The sequence below is a fragment of the Ailuropoda melanoleuca genome, chromosome 2 (assembly GCF_002007445.2).
Source record: "Ailuropoda melanoleuca isolate Jingjing chromosome 2, ASM200744v2, whole genome shotgun sequence".
In the NCBI taxonomy this organism is placed as follows: Eukaryota; Metazoa; Chordata; class Mammalia; order Carnivora; family Ursidae; genus Ailuropoda; species Ailuropoda melanoleuca.
The window spans coordinates 43049955-43070585 of record NC_048219.1 but is presented as its reverse complement, the minus strand read 5'-3'; the positions used below and the strand labels follow the sequence as shown (position 1 = coordinate 43070585).

General features: G+C 35.5%; 1 protein-coding gene and 1 non-coding gene across 10 annotated transcripts in view; one reads left to right on the top strand and one right to left on the bottom strand.

Annotated features, from left to right (window-relative positions):
* SRSF11 (serine and arginine rich splicing factor 11) overlaps positions 1 to 20631 on the bottom strand; it is a 44716-nt gene that overhangs the window by 18913 nt on the left and 5172 nt on the right. For 4 of the 9 annotated variants that reach the window (XM_034653685.1, XM_034653687.1, XM_034653688.1 and 1 more), the window contains exons 2-4: positions 11010 to 11234; positions 4350 to 4483; positions 488 to 597 (exon numbers count right to left, since the gene is read on the bottom strand). In XM_034653685.1, the coding sequence (XP_034509576.1) occupies positions 488 to 597; positions 4350 to 4483; positions 11010 to 11209 (444 nt within the window). In that variant the 5' untranslated portion in view covers positions 11210 to 11234. The other 5 variants (XM_034653690.1, XM_034653686.1, XM_034653693.1 and 2 more) reach the window with 5 other exon arrangements.
* LOC117801227 lies at positions 7292 to 7397 on the top strand. Its single transcript, XR_004623757.1, has one exon. It is a non-coding gene; the product is annotated as a U6 spliceosomal RNA (small nuclear RNA).

The window sequence follows — 20631 nt, the reverse complement described above, 5'->3', positions numbered from 1 at the left end:
CATGTTAAAAATCTCTATTAAGAATTCATCTTTATTTCAAGCCATGTAGTTAACTGAAACCTCAAGAGCAAAAGATCAAAGGGCGTTGAGAAAGAAAAAAACAATAAGCCTGAATTTCACCCTTATTTTCTTTCTGGGTCCAAACAAATATACTATTTTTAACAGCATGTTCATCAGAAGTCTTATGCCTCATGAGAATCCTGCCCTATCCCCCCACCCACATGGTTCCTTATGGGTTATTCTGAGAATTAGCGGCAAACCAAATACAACAGATGTATGATTTTCAGAATGTTCTTAAAATGTAACTTCCCAAGAGGTTTTCTTCAGTATTTATGATTACAATACAGCCTTTTACAATACTGTGAACACGTGGTATCACTGTGTGAACTCTAATCATTACAGCACTTAAAAAGCTCAAGTATGTTTAGGTTTATCCACAATTCGTGCTCCTTCGTACCCTTTAAGAATTCATTGGAACTAGGAGTACCTGGGTAAGAGGGTTAGGGGTAGGCAGGAGTCCACCACCAGGCAGAAGACCTGCCACTGCATTAGCTGGTGCCAACAGAGACAAAGCCTTAGTCTCATCAGGAATAACTCCTGCAGAGAAACATCCTTGCATTAGAACACACTTTTTTGCAAGACAGAAAACACACAAAAACACCCAGAAAAAGTCTCCCTGATACACCACCTGAGTTTGTTGAAAGTACTTATGTTCGCTAAAATATAAAGCTTGACTTCTATGATTATTTATCATTAATTTTATGTCAGAATGAAACTTCAATGTGTGAAAATTTGTTTCCTTTTTCTCTACAAATGGTTAAGTTTCTAGAGTAAAAAAAAAATAGCACAATACACACTACTTTTTTGTTAACACTGCCAAGATTTCATCACCTGTACTCGATTTTTAAGTCATGAACCAAACGTAAGCAAGCACAGTCGGTTCTCCAGGGGTGTGCTCTCAACTTTCAAAAGCTGTTTTATGAACAACGACTCGTGTCGGCTGCTTCACTATAAAGCACACAGAAAAATCAAGATACACAAGACAAAAAAAGTTTGATTTAGGGGTTAATAATATGGTACAGTTACTATGATTTTTACACCTACCATACAAATTTTGTAAAAATTAAGAGAAGAAAAGTATGTAAAGGAAATATTCTGTTGGAATCAAGCGTAGGGCTTTTGCTGACTCATGAAAATGAATATGAATGTTTCTGAAGGTCTCTGAATACACACAGGATGTGTGTGTGAAAGTGAGTGAGTAAGAGAGAGAGAGAATAGGTAAAACAACATGGCACATTCCTTACCTGTATAGTAAAATGCTTTATGTTCCAACATGTGCCATGCTAACCATACCAAAAATGCTGCTACATAGTGTCAGTTCAAAGCTAACTTAGCCAAACTCCTAAAGCCAAAAACAACATGTATGTCTGTTTTTAAAGCCTAATCTGTGTATTCAGATAAAATCTAAGGGCCCTAAAACAAATATTTATGTAGACAATTTAAATTCTATCCAACAGCAAAAGCCCTATACAGATGGATTAATCTGTTAATGTGCCCAAGCCCCCAAAATGAGAGTTCAATAATACAATTAAACTACATATTTGCAAATACCAGTAGTATTTCTGTAATACATATTAAGAAACTGCATCTCATCATAAAACATACAATATGTACAGGGCACTTAAGAGAAACTGGATAAGCTGCAGAAGAAAACTGTTGGGTGGTATTTTCAGCAGGGCCTGGTATATAGTTCAGGCTGAACCAGGGAAAAGAACTGTAAAACACAACAACAAAAAAGAAAAACCACTGTTAAATAAAGGTAATGGTTCCTTCCACCTATACTGAGAAGTGCCGATAATATAAACAAATGTATACTACACAGCACTGTTATCTTGCTTGTGTCAGAGCTGTCATCAATTTAGATACCAAGAGTTATGGAGGGGTGGGGGGAGAAGATCATTTAGATATAGGGCATTAATGCATCAATATTAACAAACCTACAAAGATTATGGGATAATTTTGCATGCAAAATTATGTTTCAAGAGGATAATATTAAGTATCAACATCTTACTCATATTAGTGCATTTGCAACATTTCTGGCAAACTAAAATCCTCTTGAATTTATTGTGAGACACCTGATAGAAGATCTGCATCCATTAAAAAAAAAGTCATGCATCTGATCCTCTGATTTAAAAAAGACTATTTAAAAATAAAACTACAATTTAAAAATAGCAATGAGGCCCCTCACCAGTTAATTTTCATGCGTCAAGAGTATTTTTTTTACTGCTGCTTTGATAGAACCATGAAATACTGCATGAATGTGTAGAAATGAAAGAAAAAGAAACAGACAAAAGAAACAAACATTAACCAAGGAACCTAAATAACCCCCAAATCCATTACTATTAAGAGTTCCTTCCAAATCCAGCTATCTCAGTTTTACCAATTAAGACTATGCCTTACCGTAGACTTTGTGTCTATTGTTCTAAAACACTGACCAAGAGCCAACACCAAAGTGTAGAGCTAAAACTAGGGTGAATGGTGACAAAGGGATTGAGTACATCAGTTACTTAGCGGTGGTAACATTAATACAGCATACCATACCAATAATTAAATAAACCAAAAATAGATTCTGGAACTAAATATTTCTGTAATTCTATATACATTCCTAAACATTTCATTTACAAAACAGATCTAGAACGGTTACTATAGTCTAAAAATACTTATAAAAGCCAGTTATATGATATACTGTATTATGTTCAGGACTTGGGAACTATGATACTTAGCCAATAAGAATTCTTTAAATTTAAAGCCTAACTAAAGTTTGGCACATTACTCACATGATCTGAACTTTGTTTCAAAAACTATATTTTACTTATCCTAAATTTGAATTCTGCAAATTTTCTCTTGGTGATATATCTTATCCTACAACAGGCACACTGATATAAAAGAAATTGCTTAATCAAAACACACTAACTCAAACGTTTATCAGCATATATATTTTAAAACCTTAAAAATAGGGCTCACACACTTTAATATCCCGGAGATAGATGTACTATTATTATATAGCATGCCTTAATCCATCTATGAATGCAACTTAATTTCTTTAGAAAACCACAAAGGCAATTTTTCTAAGTTTTAAAGACTAGACATTTCACAACTTTTACAAGGCATGGTGTAAATGTTCACACTGGTATTCAAAGATCTGAGATAGCATCTAAAGTTAACAATATCGAAATTCTGCTTCCACTGACCAGTTCATTAAGGGGAAAGTATTTAAATTTGGTCAGCATATATGTTAATTAGCTTAAAATCCAGTAATTTTATATTTCAGTGATTTCTTTGATCAAAATTTATAGTTACCGAAAAGCAAATAAAGTAGCAGTACATTGGGAACAAACTAAGTATAAAATGTTTCAGAAAATTTTACAAAATGGAATTAATATAGTGCTGTCTTGTCACAGTGGCTTTTTTAGATCCAAAAACCCTGCTCATTATTTTTCTGTCAAATTACTTTAACAGCCTAAAATGTAAAAAGAGAGAAAATGTAGTTAACAAATGGTTACACCAGGAAAACACTTGGGGGACTTGAGTGCTTGCTGGCCTTTAGTTAATGTCTAGAATCCCCTGTAGCTGCAGAGGACCCACTGTTTTTCAGTCATCTGGAAGAGTTTTGCATTTGCCTTCTCCACTACAAAAATCACACACACAAATAACAGAGAGAAGAATTTATTATTTAGAGATATCTAGAAAATATAGCAAGAACGAACAAGAAAATCTGGCATAAAAACAAATCACCCAGTGCCCATCTGGCACCTAAGCTACAGGAAATCTTGAACTTTCATAAAAACCAAAATCATTGCAACCCTTGGTATACTGGAATTCAACGTGGGATATTTTTTAAAAGTTATCTGTGAGAGGAAGCACTACGTAAATATAACTAACCTAGTCATTTATTCAAAACAGAAATAACATCATGCATTTATTTGAAGGTTTCTACGTAAATGTTCATGGAGTGAACCATTCACCTTCAGGACTTTTTCATAGAACTCAACATTAAATTAACTAAGTGTATATATCTTAAAAAAATTAAAATCAGGTATATGGTTTTAATGAACTTAAAATGTTTTAAAAGAAGGCAAAAAGTTAAATATCTTATAAAAACAGGTCTGATTTCTAATTTTTAGAAATAAAAAAAATCTGCAAGTAAAAATATGGACTGCAGTATAACAAGGGTTTCAAAATGTTAATAGCTTAAATGTCTAACATACTACTAACGCTCACTCTAAAACTATACTGAGGTAGATGGTCATCATAGGATGCCCTCATAGGTAGTTAAACAAAGCACAAACCTTCTGCATATGGTACGACTATCAAAGCTCTGTCAACGAATACAGTGTTTGTCAGATGCTGTGCCACAACTGCTGAGTCCGGATCATGGAACTTAACAAAGCAGACACGGGATGAGACTGGCAAAGGTGAATCACTGAAAGGTAAACAAATAACATAAAAAAAGAGAAAAAGAATATCAGCTAAAACATAAACGTATGACTCACAAACCAACACTTGCATTCCAAAAGTAAAATAGGCAGATAAACATATATACCACACGTGTTACTTTAGTCACCACTTAAAAAGAAAGTGACATTTCAAATAAGGTACTGCCCACTGAACTCACAAACTGCATATAGACAAAAACAATCAGTTTATACACTTAACAGTGTATCAAGTTAAAAACAGTCTGAAACTATAATCTCAGAGTTTGAGCAGACCACAAAAAAGTGTCAACACTTTCTCCATACCAATACCAGCTATTCTTAATTACTAGTAAAAATAATTAGTTTTGGTTCAGAAAACTTTTCAATACTGGTAAGTAGTAAATTAATTCAGAGTAAAAAACAAGAATTTCTACTTCAGGGACAAAAGAATATTGTGGGAAAGTACATCTATGTGACAATCTATGAGTTTTCTTGACCTGCCTACTAAGTGCGGTCCTTTTCCACCTATAGCACAACTCCTAGGCATTATAAATAATTGCCTTCAGAAAAACAAAACAAAAGAGGTGTACACACATGGAGATATACAGTATCCCATAGTATTATTATACAAAAACTCCCTCAGCAAATTGCTTTCTTAGATGAAAAAGTGCCAAAATGCAACTTATGGCAGGGTAAGATAGATTAGGAAGTGAGCAGGATTTTTTTTTTTTTTTAAATACAGGGTGGTTCAAATTTCTGCCATAAAACTGTGTGAAAGAGAAAGATTAAATACAAGTCAAGGGTTGCTCCCTTAACTCCAAACCAAGTTGTCTGAAAACCAATGCCTTAACAGCAGTAGTAATCACATCATCCCTGGCTATACATCAGAAGCACCAGATGGGGTAAAAAAAACCAAAAAAACAAAAAAACAAAAAAAAACAACCCCAGGTTCTCTACTCCATATCAACTAAACCAACATCTTTAATGTACTGAATACCTCCTCTTTATTTTAATTCTCTATGACCATCTTAATATGCACCCAGGGTAAAGAACAACTGCTTTATTATATAATAAAACAAGCCAACTGTATCTTAAGATTCAATACTGAAAAGGTAAATCCTATAATAAATTTGAATGGCTTTACAAAAGGGCTTACCACTAACTCTTCTAATAAATTAGATTTTCATGTATATATAAAAATGTAATCACATCAGATTTGCTTACACTGGTATTTCAGAGGTATTTGTTGTTGCAAAGAAAATATTCCTCATAATTTGAGCACTAACATGAAGTTATTACATAGCCCAAGAACTCAAACCCATCGGAACTTTTAATATGTTTCCTGCCCATATACTAAGCACAGACCCAAATCCAGGTTCAAAGTAAAGCCGACAATACTGTCTATCCAAATGGAATCTAAGCCATCTTGTTAAGGAAGCTTACCGCCAAAAGTTTTTGAAAGGATACAGTGTTTTTTAAATGTGGATATAGTGTTGTTTTAATGTGAAGCTCCACCGGTCTAAAATTTAACAATGTTGCACCCATACAGTGGAAAGAATGCCATTTCAGCAAGCTTAGAACTAAAGCTATAGCACTTTGTATCTCTTTCTTACATATCTACATTTTTACCACATAATTTAAAAAGCTCTTTAAATGATGCCATCTTTCATTTTTAAGACCTAACATCATGGGAAGTAACAGACATCTAAATTTCTAAAAAAGTGATCTCTACCATTTCTTTAACACTACTGTTATCTGACTAAAGAAGAAAATGACTCTATAATATTAAGTTCTTAAAGAATATCAATGAACAACTCTTTTTAAAATAAAATTAGGAAATACTGCCTACATGCTAAGTGTATTTCTATTAATTTGGCAATTAAAATGATTCATATTTTTTCTATCCATTCACCTCATAGCTATTACTTGTAGCTATTACTTGGTTATATCAAACCTGTAAGTGGTGGGGAGGTAAAAACATTAATAATTAAATACCACGAAAAACAGAGTCACAGTAAGACAACTCAGAAAAGCAAATAATTCATTTCTCCCCACTTCAAACCCTTTTTTAAAACCATTACTATCTGGACTGATAGTCACATTCTTTTATGTTCTCAGAATTTACTAACAGAAGACACATGCAATAAGATAGTATGTTAATCTCACTTTCAGACTGATGCCTGAAATTTTCATACCTTAGAATTTTGTGCAAGTACTCCTTCTAAAAATTTGTTTTTATTCTTTACCTTTAAGAATTAATATAGATGAGGTAGGGCAGTTGATGAGAAGCAAGATAGGAAAGAACGAGACCTATATGATGCTTTTGACTTTAGGTAGAGTGGCAGTGTTTTTCCACTTTTTTTTTTTTTTTTTTAAATTAAAGTGTCCTCTAAGGGATGTTTCCCAATCTTCTGGGATGCACATGGAAAATTCAAATTTCTGTTCTCCAACAAGCCAAATGAATTTGAGAATCCCTTTTTAAAGGGGCCTTGATTCCTAAGATCCACACTTGATATTTATGCCAACTAAAGTATGAGAACTTCTGTTTACACCACTGGTAACACTCTTTCAACTCCCACCTTAATACTATGTTAAACATTTCTGGGTGGAGAATTTTGAGCTTATAAGCATAAACAAAGGCAATGTTCCCCTGAAAATGTGACTCTGTTCACTTAATATGTCCTTTCCTTCACTGTGTTATCAAGTTATAAAGAAATACAGTAAAATTTTGCATGTAATAAAAAATCTTTGAAGATAACCTTACCAACTACAACTATAGTTACTTATACTTATCATCATTAAATTATCTATTTTTCTTGCTCACTTCCAAAGCACATATGCTGAAACTGGAATGATACAGAGAAGATCAGCATGGCCCTGTGTAAGAATAACACTCAAATTTGTGACACACACCATAATTTTAGTTTTTTTCTAATAAAGTTTTTGTTAGAATGTCTACAAACTCTTCCTTAGAAATGTAATTTATTAGGTTTTTTTTTTTCTGTGAAAGAAAATTATAATTTTATTTTTGTTTTCCAGTTGGAGGAGGAAAGGAGTTCAATATCAGTTTGTGAGTGAATTAACTTTCAATGATTTGAAATATCAAATACATACAATAGAGTCTGCTATAGTCATGGGTTTATGTCTCCTTGCCTATGCAAGTCTTTTGGTTACTATAAAAAATAATCTATCTTTGGTTACCAAAATAATCACCTAAATAAGTTATTTAAGTAACTGATGAGAGCCTTCATTTTTTTTTTTTTAAAGATTTTATTTATTTATGTGACAGAGATAGAGACAGACGGCGAGAGAGGGAACACAAGCAGGGGGAGTGGGAGAGGAAGAAGCAGGCTCATAGCGGAGGAGCCTGATATGGGGCTCGATCCCATAACGCGGGGATCACGCCCTGAGCCGAAGGCAGACGCCTAACCGCTGTGCCACCCAGGCGCCCCATGATGTGAACCTTCATTTTATGCATAACTTTGACATATGCTTCACTGGGATCATTACCCAATAAACACCAGTTATATTCTCCATTCTGAAATACACTAAAACCAAACATTTAAAGAATACTTACTACTGTAAAAGAATGACTCCACTCGTAAGTTCCTTGTAAACCAAGGAAATCCTTCACCAAGTAGTAAAGGAGAATCACAACACTGGGGTTGAAATACTAATTCTGACACTGATAGAGTGATTTGGAAGTACAAAACAACCTATGTGAATTTTAGTTCACCTGTTCATAAAATAGGTTTAAGATAAAAAGGAAAGCATCTAGCATATACCAGACAATCAATGCTGAATTTCCAAAATCCATTTCAGGAACAACTAGAATTAAAGTTAATAATTTTCCTTTAAAAGAGAGGGAATAAATGAGGGGAACACCGACAGAGGCTTTCAAATAGCTCTAAGGGCTGTCATACTGGAGAGGATTAGAATATTATTTCTTGTGAGACAGTGTTATCATGGGTGAAATTATAGGCCAGCAATTTTTGGCTTAAAAAAACCGAGAAAGAGAGGGATTCAATAATGAAACAAAGGGAGAATCCTTCTTGAGGAGGTTGACACTGAAATGTCTGGCATAATTCCAGATCCCAGGGTCACCACTGTACCACCCCAACCCCCCATAGGCATTAATAACTGAAAGTAGCATTTCAGTAAGTGTGGGTTAAGGCTCTGCAGGTGATGTCACTTACCCACGGGGCCACATATTCTAAGAGAGAGAGGAAGCTAAACTTAACCTGTCAGTTGATTAGTGCTTTAGAGAAAAACAAAGCAGTTAAATGAATAGGGAAAGGAGCAGGGGTGTTTTATTTTCACACAGGGTGATCAGGAAGGTTTCTCTGATTAGGTGACATCTGAGTAGCAAAAGGAAGTAAGCATGTCATAGGCATGTATCTAGGTGAAAAGAGTTCTAAGTGTAAATACGAATGCCTTTGGGGGAAAAAAATACAAACACCCCATAAAAAAAATCAAGCAGCAAACATGTTTACGACAGTTAGAATTTTATATATTCTGAACCATTCACTCTTATTCTAGAAGTAAAAATGTCAGTTTCTGGAATGATGAACATTTTTTGGAGCACTCGTTAGGACTTCATAGCACATTACCCCCTGCAAGCTGCTCCTGAAAACAGTAGTAAGCTTAAAGAAATTGTCCACAGTAGTTCCAAATTATGCAGGTCGGATTAGCAATTAAAACTTACATTAAAAAAAAAATCAACATTAAATGAACAAAAGTAGGACTCTACATCCATCCTATTCAAATCTAGAAGACCACGAAGGTAGTATTAGCATCTACTGAATTGTAACCTTACACAGTTTCAGATCTGTATGTGGGAACACTTATGAAAGAGTCAAAGAGAAAAGATGTGTCAATTTTTATCTCTTCTTCCCAATACCAGGAAAGGAGTCCTCTTAAAGCACAGCACCCCAGGCCATGTTATCCGATGCATATCAGTTATCCTGGTGATGACTGAACTACTCCTTTGACAATAAAGCAAAAAAGCCAGACTCTGGTGGATCATGACTCTAAGATATGGATCATTCATTAGGTAAAAGTGGAACCAGTGAACAGCCTATACCTCTGTCGCCTTTTCATAAATGCACCATAAAAAGAGCATCTTTAAAGTCAGCAACTATAACAACATTCTTAATAACATGCTGGGCTGGAAAGAATTATTTCATAAATCAATTCAGTATGTCAGGCACTTTGAGTAATCACATGATTATAATAATCACATGTGTCACTCTCATTTTCTGCCTTTTTGCTGCTTATTAATTTCACAAACAACTTAATATAGGGCACGTTGTCAGAAAATGGAGTGACAGCAAATATTTTTGTATGTTCATATTATGAAAGCTATGTCCTTCATTATTAAAAGCAGTCAAGTTTCCATTAAAAATAAAATGTTTCCAAAATTCTACACTTTGTGAAAATCAGTAACTCTGAAACCTTTCTCTGCATGTATATTCCCCTGAAAATTAAAGACAACACACCCATTTGAAAACATTAAGAACCATCTAAAGCATTTTAGTAGAAAGTGATGAAATACAGGAAATATTTAAAACGGCAGTATGATCAACTTCTATTATTTTAGAGTATAAATGTATTTAGATTAGTGATTTATTACAGCCACCACAACAGTGGATTCCATGAAAATTCCAATTTCCTATTTAGTACTTAAATGACATCATAAAACTCTCAATGTACAGTGGGTACTCAGTATTTACTCGTAGTAACACTTGAATTTTCACTCTTCACAAAGAGCACACCACTGTTATTTCAGATTTCTGTTCTAATATTTATCACATCTTGTTTCAATGCTTTTTCTTTGTAATTAATCCACTCATTTAATACTGTTTCAGTAAGAATGTGAGACAACATAATAAAAAAAAGCCATACACTCTAAAAAATTTAACATTCTATGAAATTCCTTCCCAAGAACAGCTGTGAAAATATAAATGTGTACGTTAAACGAAAGAAAACCTTGTTTCAGCTATAACCCATTTTTGTAATTATAAAAATTAAGTATTCAAGCTTACTGAATTAATCCCCTGTCAGAGTATTAACTTTGAATTATATTCACTGGGCCAGAATCAGTTAACGGCAATACTTAAAATTAAGTGAACTGACAACAAACTTCGTTATCAAATTAAGAATGAATAACTGTTTTCAAAGAATTCAAACATCTGATTTTTTAAAAAAAGTGACTACACTATATACAAAACACATAAAGTGCAGTTTGCCTTGCTCTAGGCGCTTAAAAAAAAAAACGACCACGTTGTCACAATTAAAAAAAAACCACCAAATCCCGAGATTTTAAAAGCCTCTGTCTATTTAATACCCAAAACACTGGCCCTGCTTCTTCGCCTTAAGCCTAGCAAGTAGTTTCTTTCATAAGTAAATGCAACAGCCAGCCTCAACTAAAGCAACCTGGTCCAGGGAAGCGTCGACGAGGGCCTAGGAAATGGTGTAGGTTAGGCCCCGAATGGGGAGGAGTTAGTAAAAACGGTGATGGTGGACGATACTCACTCTGGCGGGAAGAGGCGCAGTTCGTCGATCTTGCCTAGGAAACCGAAGAGGGTCCGCATCTGCTCAGAGCTAGCGCTCGGGGAGACATTAGTCACCTGGATTACCTCGGTGCCGCCGCCTCCGCCACCGCCGCCGCCGCCACCGGGCCCGCCGCTGGGGCCCGGGCCCGCAGTACTGGGGACGACGGTAGTGTTGCTCATGGCGCTGCTCGCGTTCTCGCTCCTGCTTTAACACATCAAACACACAACAAACAGTGAGAGGGAGGGGGAAGAGGAACCGATTCGCCGGAGAGTAGACAGGAGGGTGTCCGATGCTACAGCCGCTGCTGCCACCGCCGCCGTTCCTCCACCCCGCAGCTTGTCGGGAAAGGGGTGGCGGGGGGAGATGAGAACGCGCGAGTTCGAGACCACGAGAAAACAAACGGCCGCCCCCACCTCGCTTACAACCACCTCACTCGCGGGCCCGAGCTCCCCACAATGCCTTGCGGAGCACGGGCGCGTCACCGTCGGCTCCGCCCCGCGCAGGCCCAGCCAGCCTTGCCTACAGCCAGAGAAACGCGAGAGGCACCGAGGTCTCATGGCAGTCGTCACCCCTTTTCGCGTCAGCCCTTTTCGCCCCCCCCTTTTTTGAAGAAAGAAATGGAAGGCATTAACTTTTTAAAAAAACAAGCATTCACTCCTCTGCAAAAAAACTGCACACTTTAGCAACTATTCTTATTAGAAATGCCCCCAATATGTATTTCTTCACACAAGATCATCTACAGATCTGTCCAGTTATTAAGGAAATTTCCACCCTAGCAACCAAAATTTTCCTTTCCATCACTATAAAATTTTATGAATCTTTACACACAACTGGCAACATTAAGTTTTTTTTTTTTTAAGATTTTATTTATTTGACAGAAAAGTACAAGCAGGGGGAGCAGCAGGCAGAGGGAAAAGCAGGCTCCCTGCTGTGGGGCTTGATCCCAGGACCCTGAGATCATTGCCTGGGGCAAAGGCAGACGCTTAAGGGACTGAGCCACCCAGGCGCCCCAGTAACATTAATTTTTTAACCAATCTGCTTTGTCACTAAAACCTTGAAAAAAGATTTATTTTAGTGTTATACTTACTAGTGCTAAATAAGCAAATTTTATTTCACAAGTTGACTTTTTAAAAGCACGCTTTACAGTTCCTAAATATATTCAAGTATATGATCTGAAATTCCTACAGAAAAACTTGAATTACATGCATATTCTTGCTTAAAATAATTTTGAAGCTTTGACTATAAAAAGACTGTCTTAATTTTTCAACCTCATTTGAACTACTCTCCCATTTTCGTCCAATGTTATACAAAGACTTGCAGTTTTCCAAACATGACAAAATCTTTAATTTCACTGTGTCCTTATACAAATTACTAATGACCTCCCTCATTTTATCTAACTACCATCCTCTGTTTGGTTCCTGCCGTCACTGCCACAACTTCTGCAAACAGAGTTAGGGCTTCCTCTTTCTTCTCTGCTCAACAGCAGAAAATACACATACTCTACTTGTTATATTGACGCATATCCCCTCCCAAAGTGGTTGAGTTTTCTGAGTCGGTTTAAGACCTAGTGCAGTGTCTGTCACATAGTCACATAGTAAATGTCCAATAAATGTGAAACACATGAATAAATATGCCTTAATGACAGAGCTATTTATTATAAGACAGTTGTTAAATATTTTACATGCCCCTGAATATTTTTGGAAGCTAAAACCTGAGGCCTTACAGAATATTTTCGTTGGTAATACATCTATGGAATAATGAAGTTAACAGTGTGATTTGTGAGAGATTAGAACACAAAGTTATTGAGACCCGGATGCAGAGGCAATTAGCTAGGTTTACTTACCAGCTAAGTCACTTCTGCTAGTTTTTATAAAAACAAGGGATAGGTTGGTTGAATGTAAGCCTCAAGGAAACTACAAATTACAACAGCCTCAAGGAAACTACAAATTACAACAAATGGCATGTCACTCATTAACGTTTATCTGTGAATATAAAAAATGTCAGATAATTTATCTTCTCATCGAATCAAACACATGTAACTGCCAATTACAGATTCTTAATTTGATAAAGTTAATTTGTATCAGGACCCACAAAATGGGAGGCTGCCCTAATGTCACAAATCTAAGTCAGTCTGCACTTAAGGGAAACACCTATCAAGAAACCTAACATAACATTCATCGCAATCCTCTAACTCAGCTTTAGTTAACTTATCTTACCTAGAGAACAGGACCTGCTAACTTTTTTTTTTTTAAGATTTTTTATTTATTTATTTGATAGAGAGCAAGAGTGAGAGCACAAGGGGGGGCAGCGGGAGAGAGAGAAGCAGACTCCCCGCTGAGCAGGGAGCCCCATGCGGGGCTGATCCTAGGACTCTGGGATCATGACCTGAGCTGAAGGCAGATATATAACCCACTGAGCCACTCAAGAGCCCTAGACCTGCTAGCTTTATAAAGAAATCCCTCAATCTCCTGGCCAACATGCCCTATTTCTGTGTTGCCTCTCCTAATGTTCTCTGAAACATGTTCTTGCCTGAAATCTTTTGGGAAGACTGTTCAAATGCTTGTGAGGCACTGTAATCCCCCAATCCAAGGATTGTCTTCCCTGTAATAAAGGACATCAAACTCATTACTAAATTGTTTTTTTGTTTTGTCGTTTGACAAGTTCCACATCTACTAGAAGTGCCTACCATGTGCCAAGGATGCTACAATGTTCTATAATAAAAGGACAACACGAAGGCAGGGTTCATTCCTGCCTTTTTTTTTTTTTTAACATTAGCATCTTTTTATTCTTTATTGGTGGATACAAAGAAATCTTTAATGTTATTCTACATATATTTGACATATTTCATAGTTAAAATTAAATGTTCAAACCAAGAAACAGTTTTGTGATAAGATAAAATCTTTTAAATCATTAGAAGCCAGTTTATGTATAACTTACTGAATATGCCAATAGATGGTGTCTCCAAATGCAGAAATAATGGTGGCAAAAAAGAGTCTTATTCTAATAAAGAGAATTTTTGAATATTTTATTTTCAAGTCATCTGGCAGGTGGAAAAAATACTAGACTTAGAGCCAGGAGAGTGGCTTAGAATACTAACCTGTCATTTATTAAGTGTGATTTGTAGAAATTTCACTTCACTTCTAAGAACCTACTTCAGTCAGGAACTGAATCATAATTTTGAAAATCTTTCTAGGTCTAACAGATTAAATAATTAACTATCTTGACTTTTTATTGTCCATTGCCCATAGAAATAACTAAGGACAAATAAATATTTCAAAGCAAATAACAAATATATCCAATCTAGAGTAGTTTTAAATCACTTCAGATTGTTTAGACTCCTGATTAAACTAACTATAAGATAACTATAAGAAATACAGATCTGGAGATGGGTATCATACTTGTCTTATTGACGTTAACCTCAGTGTCGTAAGAGGTTGTTAAAAAACTTACAAATTCCTTCAAATATTATGCACCTGTTATGTCCCAGGATTTTCCTAGACACTAGGAATAAAGCAGAAAAAGATAGGCAATGTCTCTGATCTCCTATAACTTCAGTATGGCAAACTTTCAAACACACACACAAATATGTACAGGAGTAACATGCTGTCATGAAAATAAACCAAGATAAAAGATAAGAGAAAATGTGTTATTGAGCTGAGATTTTAGTAAAAGGAAGAAGCAAGTCATCTGAATTTCTGGGGGAAGAGATCCAAACAGAGGAAATAGCAAATTAAAAAGGTCTAGAGGGTAAGAATAAGTTGGAAACTTTCAAGAAAAGTTGGAAGACCACTTTATTGAATGAATGCTTTCCAGTTTATATTTCAGAGAGAGACTTACAAGGAGATCCTGCCAGTATCATGTGGAAAGTGAAGTGAAAGAAATATGCAAAGGGAAGCGTCATAGCTTATCTTTGGAAATGGACTGGGAAGGCTTCCAGCTGTATTTGAATAATAAATATTACTAGTCTTACTAAGGGTTAATGCTATTTCTAATCCAAAGCAAAAAGTAACCTGTCATTTTGGCCTATATATGCATATTATAGTGCATCATTTCTGAAAAGCTTTTGTAATATAGAAAGTAACTTATAGGCTCCCCATAACAGAGTCCTATTGCTTATAGGTGGATTGCCACTACCACACTGCTGAGATACTGGCAGGAATATACTGATATTCTGTTAAAGAATATTAGAAAGTAATACTTAACACAAATCTTCAGAAACAAAACCAACCTTCTTAGTCGTAATGAACAAGGTTTAGTACTTTCCAATCTCAAGCTTCTAAAAGATCTCATGTTTAAAAAAATGAAACCAGAACCCTATCTTATACCTTATATCTCACAAAACTTAACTCAAAATAGATGAAAAACTTCAATGGATTAAAAACCTGACACTGTAAAACTTCCAGGGGGAAAAAAAAACAGGAAAAAAGCTCCTTGACATGGGGCTTGGCAATAATTTTTTTGCATATGGCACCAAAAGCACAAACAAGAAAGTAAAAAATAATGGGATTACATCAAACTAAAAAGCTTCCGCATAGCAAAGGAAAATACCAACAAAATGAAAGAACAGACTGGGCAAAAAATATTTGCAAACCCATATATCTGATAAGGAATTAATATTCAAAATATACTCATACAACTCAAGCACAAAAAAAATAATCTAGTTAAAAATGTGCAAAGGACCTAAACAATTTGTCCAACAAGTACATGAAATGATGCTCAGCATCACTAATGATTAGGGAAATTAAATTAAAACTATGATATTACCTCACACCTGTCAGAATGACTAGCAACACAAAGAGAAGAGATAAATGTTGGGGAGGATGTGGAAAAAAGGAAACCCTTGAACACTGTTGATAGTACTGTAAATTGGTACAGCTAGTAAGGAAAATAGTATAGAGTTTCCTCAAAATTCAAAAATAGAACCACCATATAATCCAATAATCTTCTGAGAATATATCTCAAGGAAACAAAAACACTATGTCAAAGATATATATGCATCCATGTTCATTGCAGCATTATTTATAATATCCAAGACATGGAAAAAACCTAAGTACCCACTGGTAAATGAATGGATAAAGAAGTTGTGGTATGCATATTTCCAACCCACTTCCATATTTATAATACACAGTGTATTAAATTCAGTCATAAAAAACAAGGAAATCCTTCCATTTATGACAACATGGGTGGGCCCCGAGGGCATTACAGTCACTGAAATAAGTCAGATGAGAAAGACTAATATTGTAGGATCTCACTTACATGTGAAATTAAAAAAACAAAAACAAACAACCCCCAAACTCATACAAAAAGAGATCAGATCTGTGGTTACTAGAGGCAGGGATTGGGGGGGGGCAGGGGATTGGAGGAAGGTGATAAGGTGGTCAAAAGGCACAAACTTCCAACTATAAGATAAATGTACTAAAGATGCAATGCACAACACGATGACTGTGTACTTAACACAGCTGTACGATATATATGAAAGTTAAGAGAGTAAATCCTTGGAGTTTTTATCACAAGGAAAAATATATTTTTTCCTTTTTATCTATACGAGATGATGGATATTAACTAAACTTATTTGATAATTCACAATAAATGTAGGTCAAATCATTATGCTGTACACCTAAACTTAGACAGGGCTGTATGCCATTTATATCCAAATAAGACTGAGAAAAAAAGAATACTTGTAATAAAGATATTTCCAATGCAAAAGAAAAAAAATCTCATATATTTAGTCGGAAATTCTTCAGTTAAAAGATAGAATAGGTACAGATATGTATAATCACTCTACCCACTGGATACCATGTTCCCCATTGGATAAATCAAGTCACCTCCGTTATTGTCAGCCACCTTCGTGCACACTTATAGAAGAAATGAGTTCCCCTAATTGACACAATTTTGCAAATCTGCAAAGCAACAGGACTTCAATCAAATTAGTTGTTAAGCAGCAATTCCTCTCTTGCAAATACACTTTTCTGAGGAGAGGGAAGGCAATGTATTATTAATCTTTGTGTTTCCTGATCCCCGACAATATACTAGTAAAAAGACAGTATTTGACAAAACGTACTAACATCAGTGTGCTAAAAACTTCACAAATGCCTCACTCAAGTAATATACTCAGCAAAGGCTTGCTGAATGACGACAGGAATGCATTTATCAGATTTATAAGGAAATCTGGTTGAGATAAACTTTCGAAGTATTTGGCTATACATTTTTTCCTCTATGGCTATAGAAAGCAGTAAGAAAGACTAGGAAATAAACTGCAGCTTATAAATCCTCAACTTTAGGGGCACCTGGTGGCTCAGTAGGTTAAACATCTGCCTTCAGCTCAGGTCATGATCCCAGCATTCTGGGATCAACTCTGCATGGGGCTTCCTGCTCAGCGGGGACTCCGCTTCTCCCTCTCCCTGCTGCTCTGCCTACTTGTGATCCCTCCCTCTCGCTCTCTCTCTGTCAAATAAATAAATAAATAAGATCTTCAAAACAAAACAAAACAAAAACAAGTCCTCAACTTTAAAAAAACTTACCTGTAGATCTATACTAATTTGAATTTCTAATTCTACAAATTAGATAATTGTATTTCCATTCTATTTCTAATTCTATAAATTAGACACTTCTGTAAGTATTAATAATATCTATTTTAATATTAAATTGTAAAGCTCGTGCTCCTTTTTTTTCTCTATCTAAATGAAGGGAAGAGGCTAAAGGATCAGTTGGCATTAGGGGGCCGACAGACAGACACACACTAGGCCAGAAAAAAAAGTCTCCTTAAATTTATTTCCAAATATTAGTTTTGTATTGTCTAATTTATATTGTCTACCAATAGCAGGAAAATCTATATTTTTAAATTGACAGCACAGGCTCTGTGAACACCTTGAAAATTAACATAGAGGAAAAAAGTGGTAGTCTGAACATTAAAATACTGTTTCCTATATACATATGCACAGTATTCTGAGCTATAACGCATATGCATTACTTGGAAAATCACAATTTGTACAAATTTGTTTGGCTTTTTGGATTGAATGGGGTCAAAATAAATATCTGGATGGAGAAGCTCCAGATACTAACTACTCAATATAAATACTCAAAAGGCCATTTGAGGGACTGTTCACAATCTTTAAAAAAAAAAAAAAATACAGTAGAATTATATGTATCTTTACTCTAAGTAAACAATTTCTTTTCTTTTTTTTTTTTTTTAAAGATTTATTTATTTATTTATTTATTTGACAGAGATAGAGACAGCCAGCGAGAGAGGGAACACAAGCAGGGGGAGTGGGAGAGGAAGAAGCAGGCTCACAGGGGAGGAGCCCGATGTGGGGCTCAATCCCATAACGACGGGATCACGCCCTGAGCTGAAGGCAGACGCTTAACCGCTGTGCCACCCAGGCGCCCCATAAGTAAACAATTTCAAGCATTTTAACATTAAATAGTTTTCCCTAATCAAGGAATTAGACATTTGTGCCACTTGAGTCTTTTTCCCCCTATGGTATAAAATTATTTCTAAAGTCTGATAAAACTGCTAAAAAAGAAAGTGTACTCAACTTAGTAATGAGAGGATCTACTCTAACTGAATGCTTTTAAAGTGACTTTTAATCCTCACAACACTTAAAAGGTGCTACAGTGATTATAAATGGGGGCCTAGAATAAAACTAAAGGGGCTCTACCACCAATTAAAATAATTGTGACTTTTGGCTCACTACTTTGTGCTTTGAATTCCTCTTCTGAAAAATGAGGATGATAGTAATGTTCACCTCACTAGGTTGTTATGAGGATGAAAATACTAAAACAAATGCTTTGAAAGGTAAATATTAACTTCTACTATTATTCTTATTGTACAAATTAAAAGTTTTTCATTTTGAAAAATGAATGGTTACCTCAACTGGGTTCCATTTTACACCATCACTCTATTTTAGGGTGGTACTGGACGTCATTCACATGAAAGACGAATAATATACTAATATACATAGTGAGAAGAGTTTCTTAAGACTCACATTTTAACATAGGCTTTGTGGCATATTTTAAAAATTATAAAGTAATAAATGCAAAATGTTAAATATTCAAACTATAAGTGTAAAAAAAGTACAAGTCCCCCATTCTACTCCTCTGTACATGTTCTCAACCACTATAATAGGTGCTGCCTATAATTAGCCATGTGAGCCCCAATTCCCTTAACGTGAAAAATGAGGACAAAGGTGTGAGTTTTGAAGATTAGAAACATTATGAAGTACCTAGCACAGTGTCCAGCACATAGGCACTTAAAAAACTGTACAAAGCATTACAGGAAAGTCTATGTTCAACTTCCTTATCTTTTCAATGTCTTACCTTAGAGCATTATTGTCAAACATGAAAATACATTGTAAACTGTTAAGTGGTAGTCAACATGCAAAACACACTTATTAGATGCCCTTTCCTCAAGAGGCTGCTGCAACTGAAACCTGATACCAACAGATTTCAAATTTTCATATTCATTTTGATCCTAAAGCAGGACTTTACCAACAGCATGCACAGATAGATGACGGCTATACAAAATATTCCTTTTTATTTTTTTAAACATTTTATTTATTCATTTGAGAAAGAAAGCACAAGCAGGTGGGAGGGGAAGAAGAACAAGGAGTAGTGGACTCTCCGCTGATCAGGGAGCCCGATGTGGGGCTTGATCCGAGGACCTAGAGATCACGACCCGAGCCAAAGGCTGATACTTAATCATCTGAGCCACCCAGGTGCCCCAAAACATCCCTTTTTTGATAAAATGCAAATGTTTTAGGGCTCCTGGACGGCTCAGTCAGTTAGGTGTCCAACTCTTGATTTCGGCTCAGGTCATGATCTTGGGGTAGTGAGATGGAGCCCGTGTCGGGCTCTGCACTGGGACTGGAGCCTGCTTAAGATGCTCTTTCTCCCTCTACCCACTTCCCCACTTCTTTATCTCTCTCTCTCTCTCTCTCAAATAAACAAACGAAACAAAAAATCTCCCCCAAAACAACAAAAAAGACACAAATGTTCCAAGGAAAAATCTTTCTAGGAAGGCTTCAATTACTTTTCTACATTTTTAGAGCAAGATTATTATTCTTTTTTTCAAAAGACATAATTGCACATATACTTGATTAACCTTAAAAGTACTGTGACATGGGTCAGAGCAATAGACCATCAAATGATCAAAACACAGGGAAAAAAAAAAAAAAAAGGAAAGTATTACTAAGAACACTTGGCAATCTGAATTCCTGACAAACAATGAAGCTAAAAACCATAATTCTTTTTTTCCAAATGCCACCCCAGTCACTTGAAGCTATGAACTACGAGCTAGAATTAGCTCACATTGAAGTCTAAAACACTTGGAGATGTTGATCAAGTAATTACCTTGGAGGGAAGAGATGGTAGAAAGGTAAATTTCTAGGAAACGAGTTAAAAGCAAAAACGTCAGAATCTCTAAAATGGAAAATAATCAAAGCTGTATTAACAGTAAATAAATTCAGTGACAAGGGCAAAACATGTATCTCTAAAGAGATGAAAAACAAAGCTGGGTTCACAGATTTGCATTGTAGGGACCACATATTTTAAATGTTCACTAGTATTTCACCATTCCAATGATGGTACCTTTCATATTAAGTAT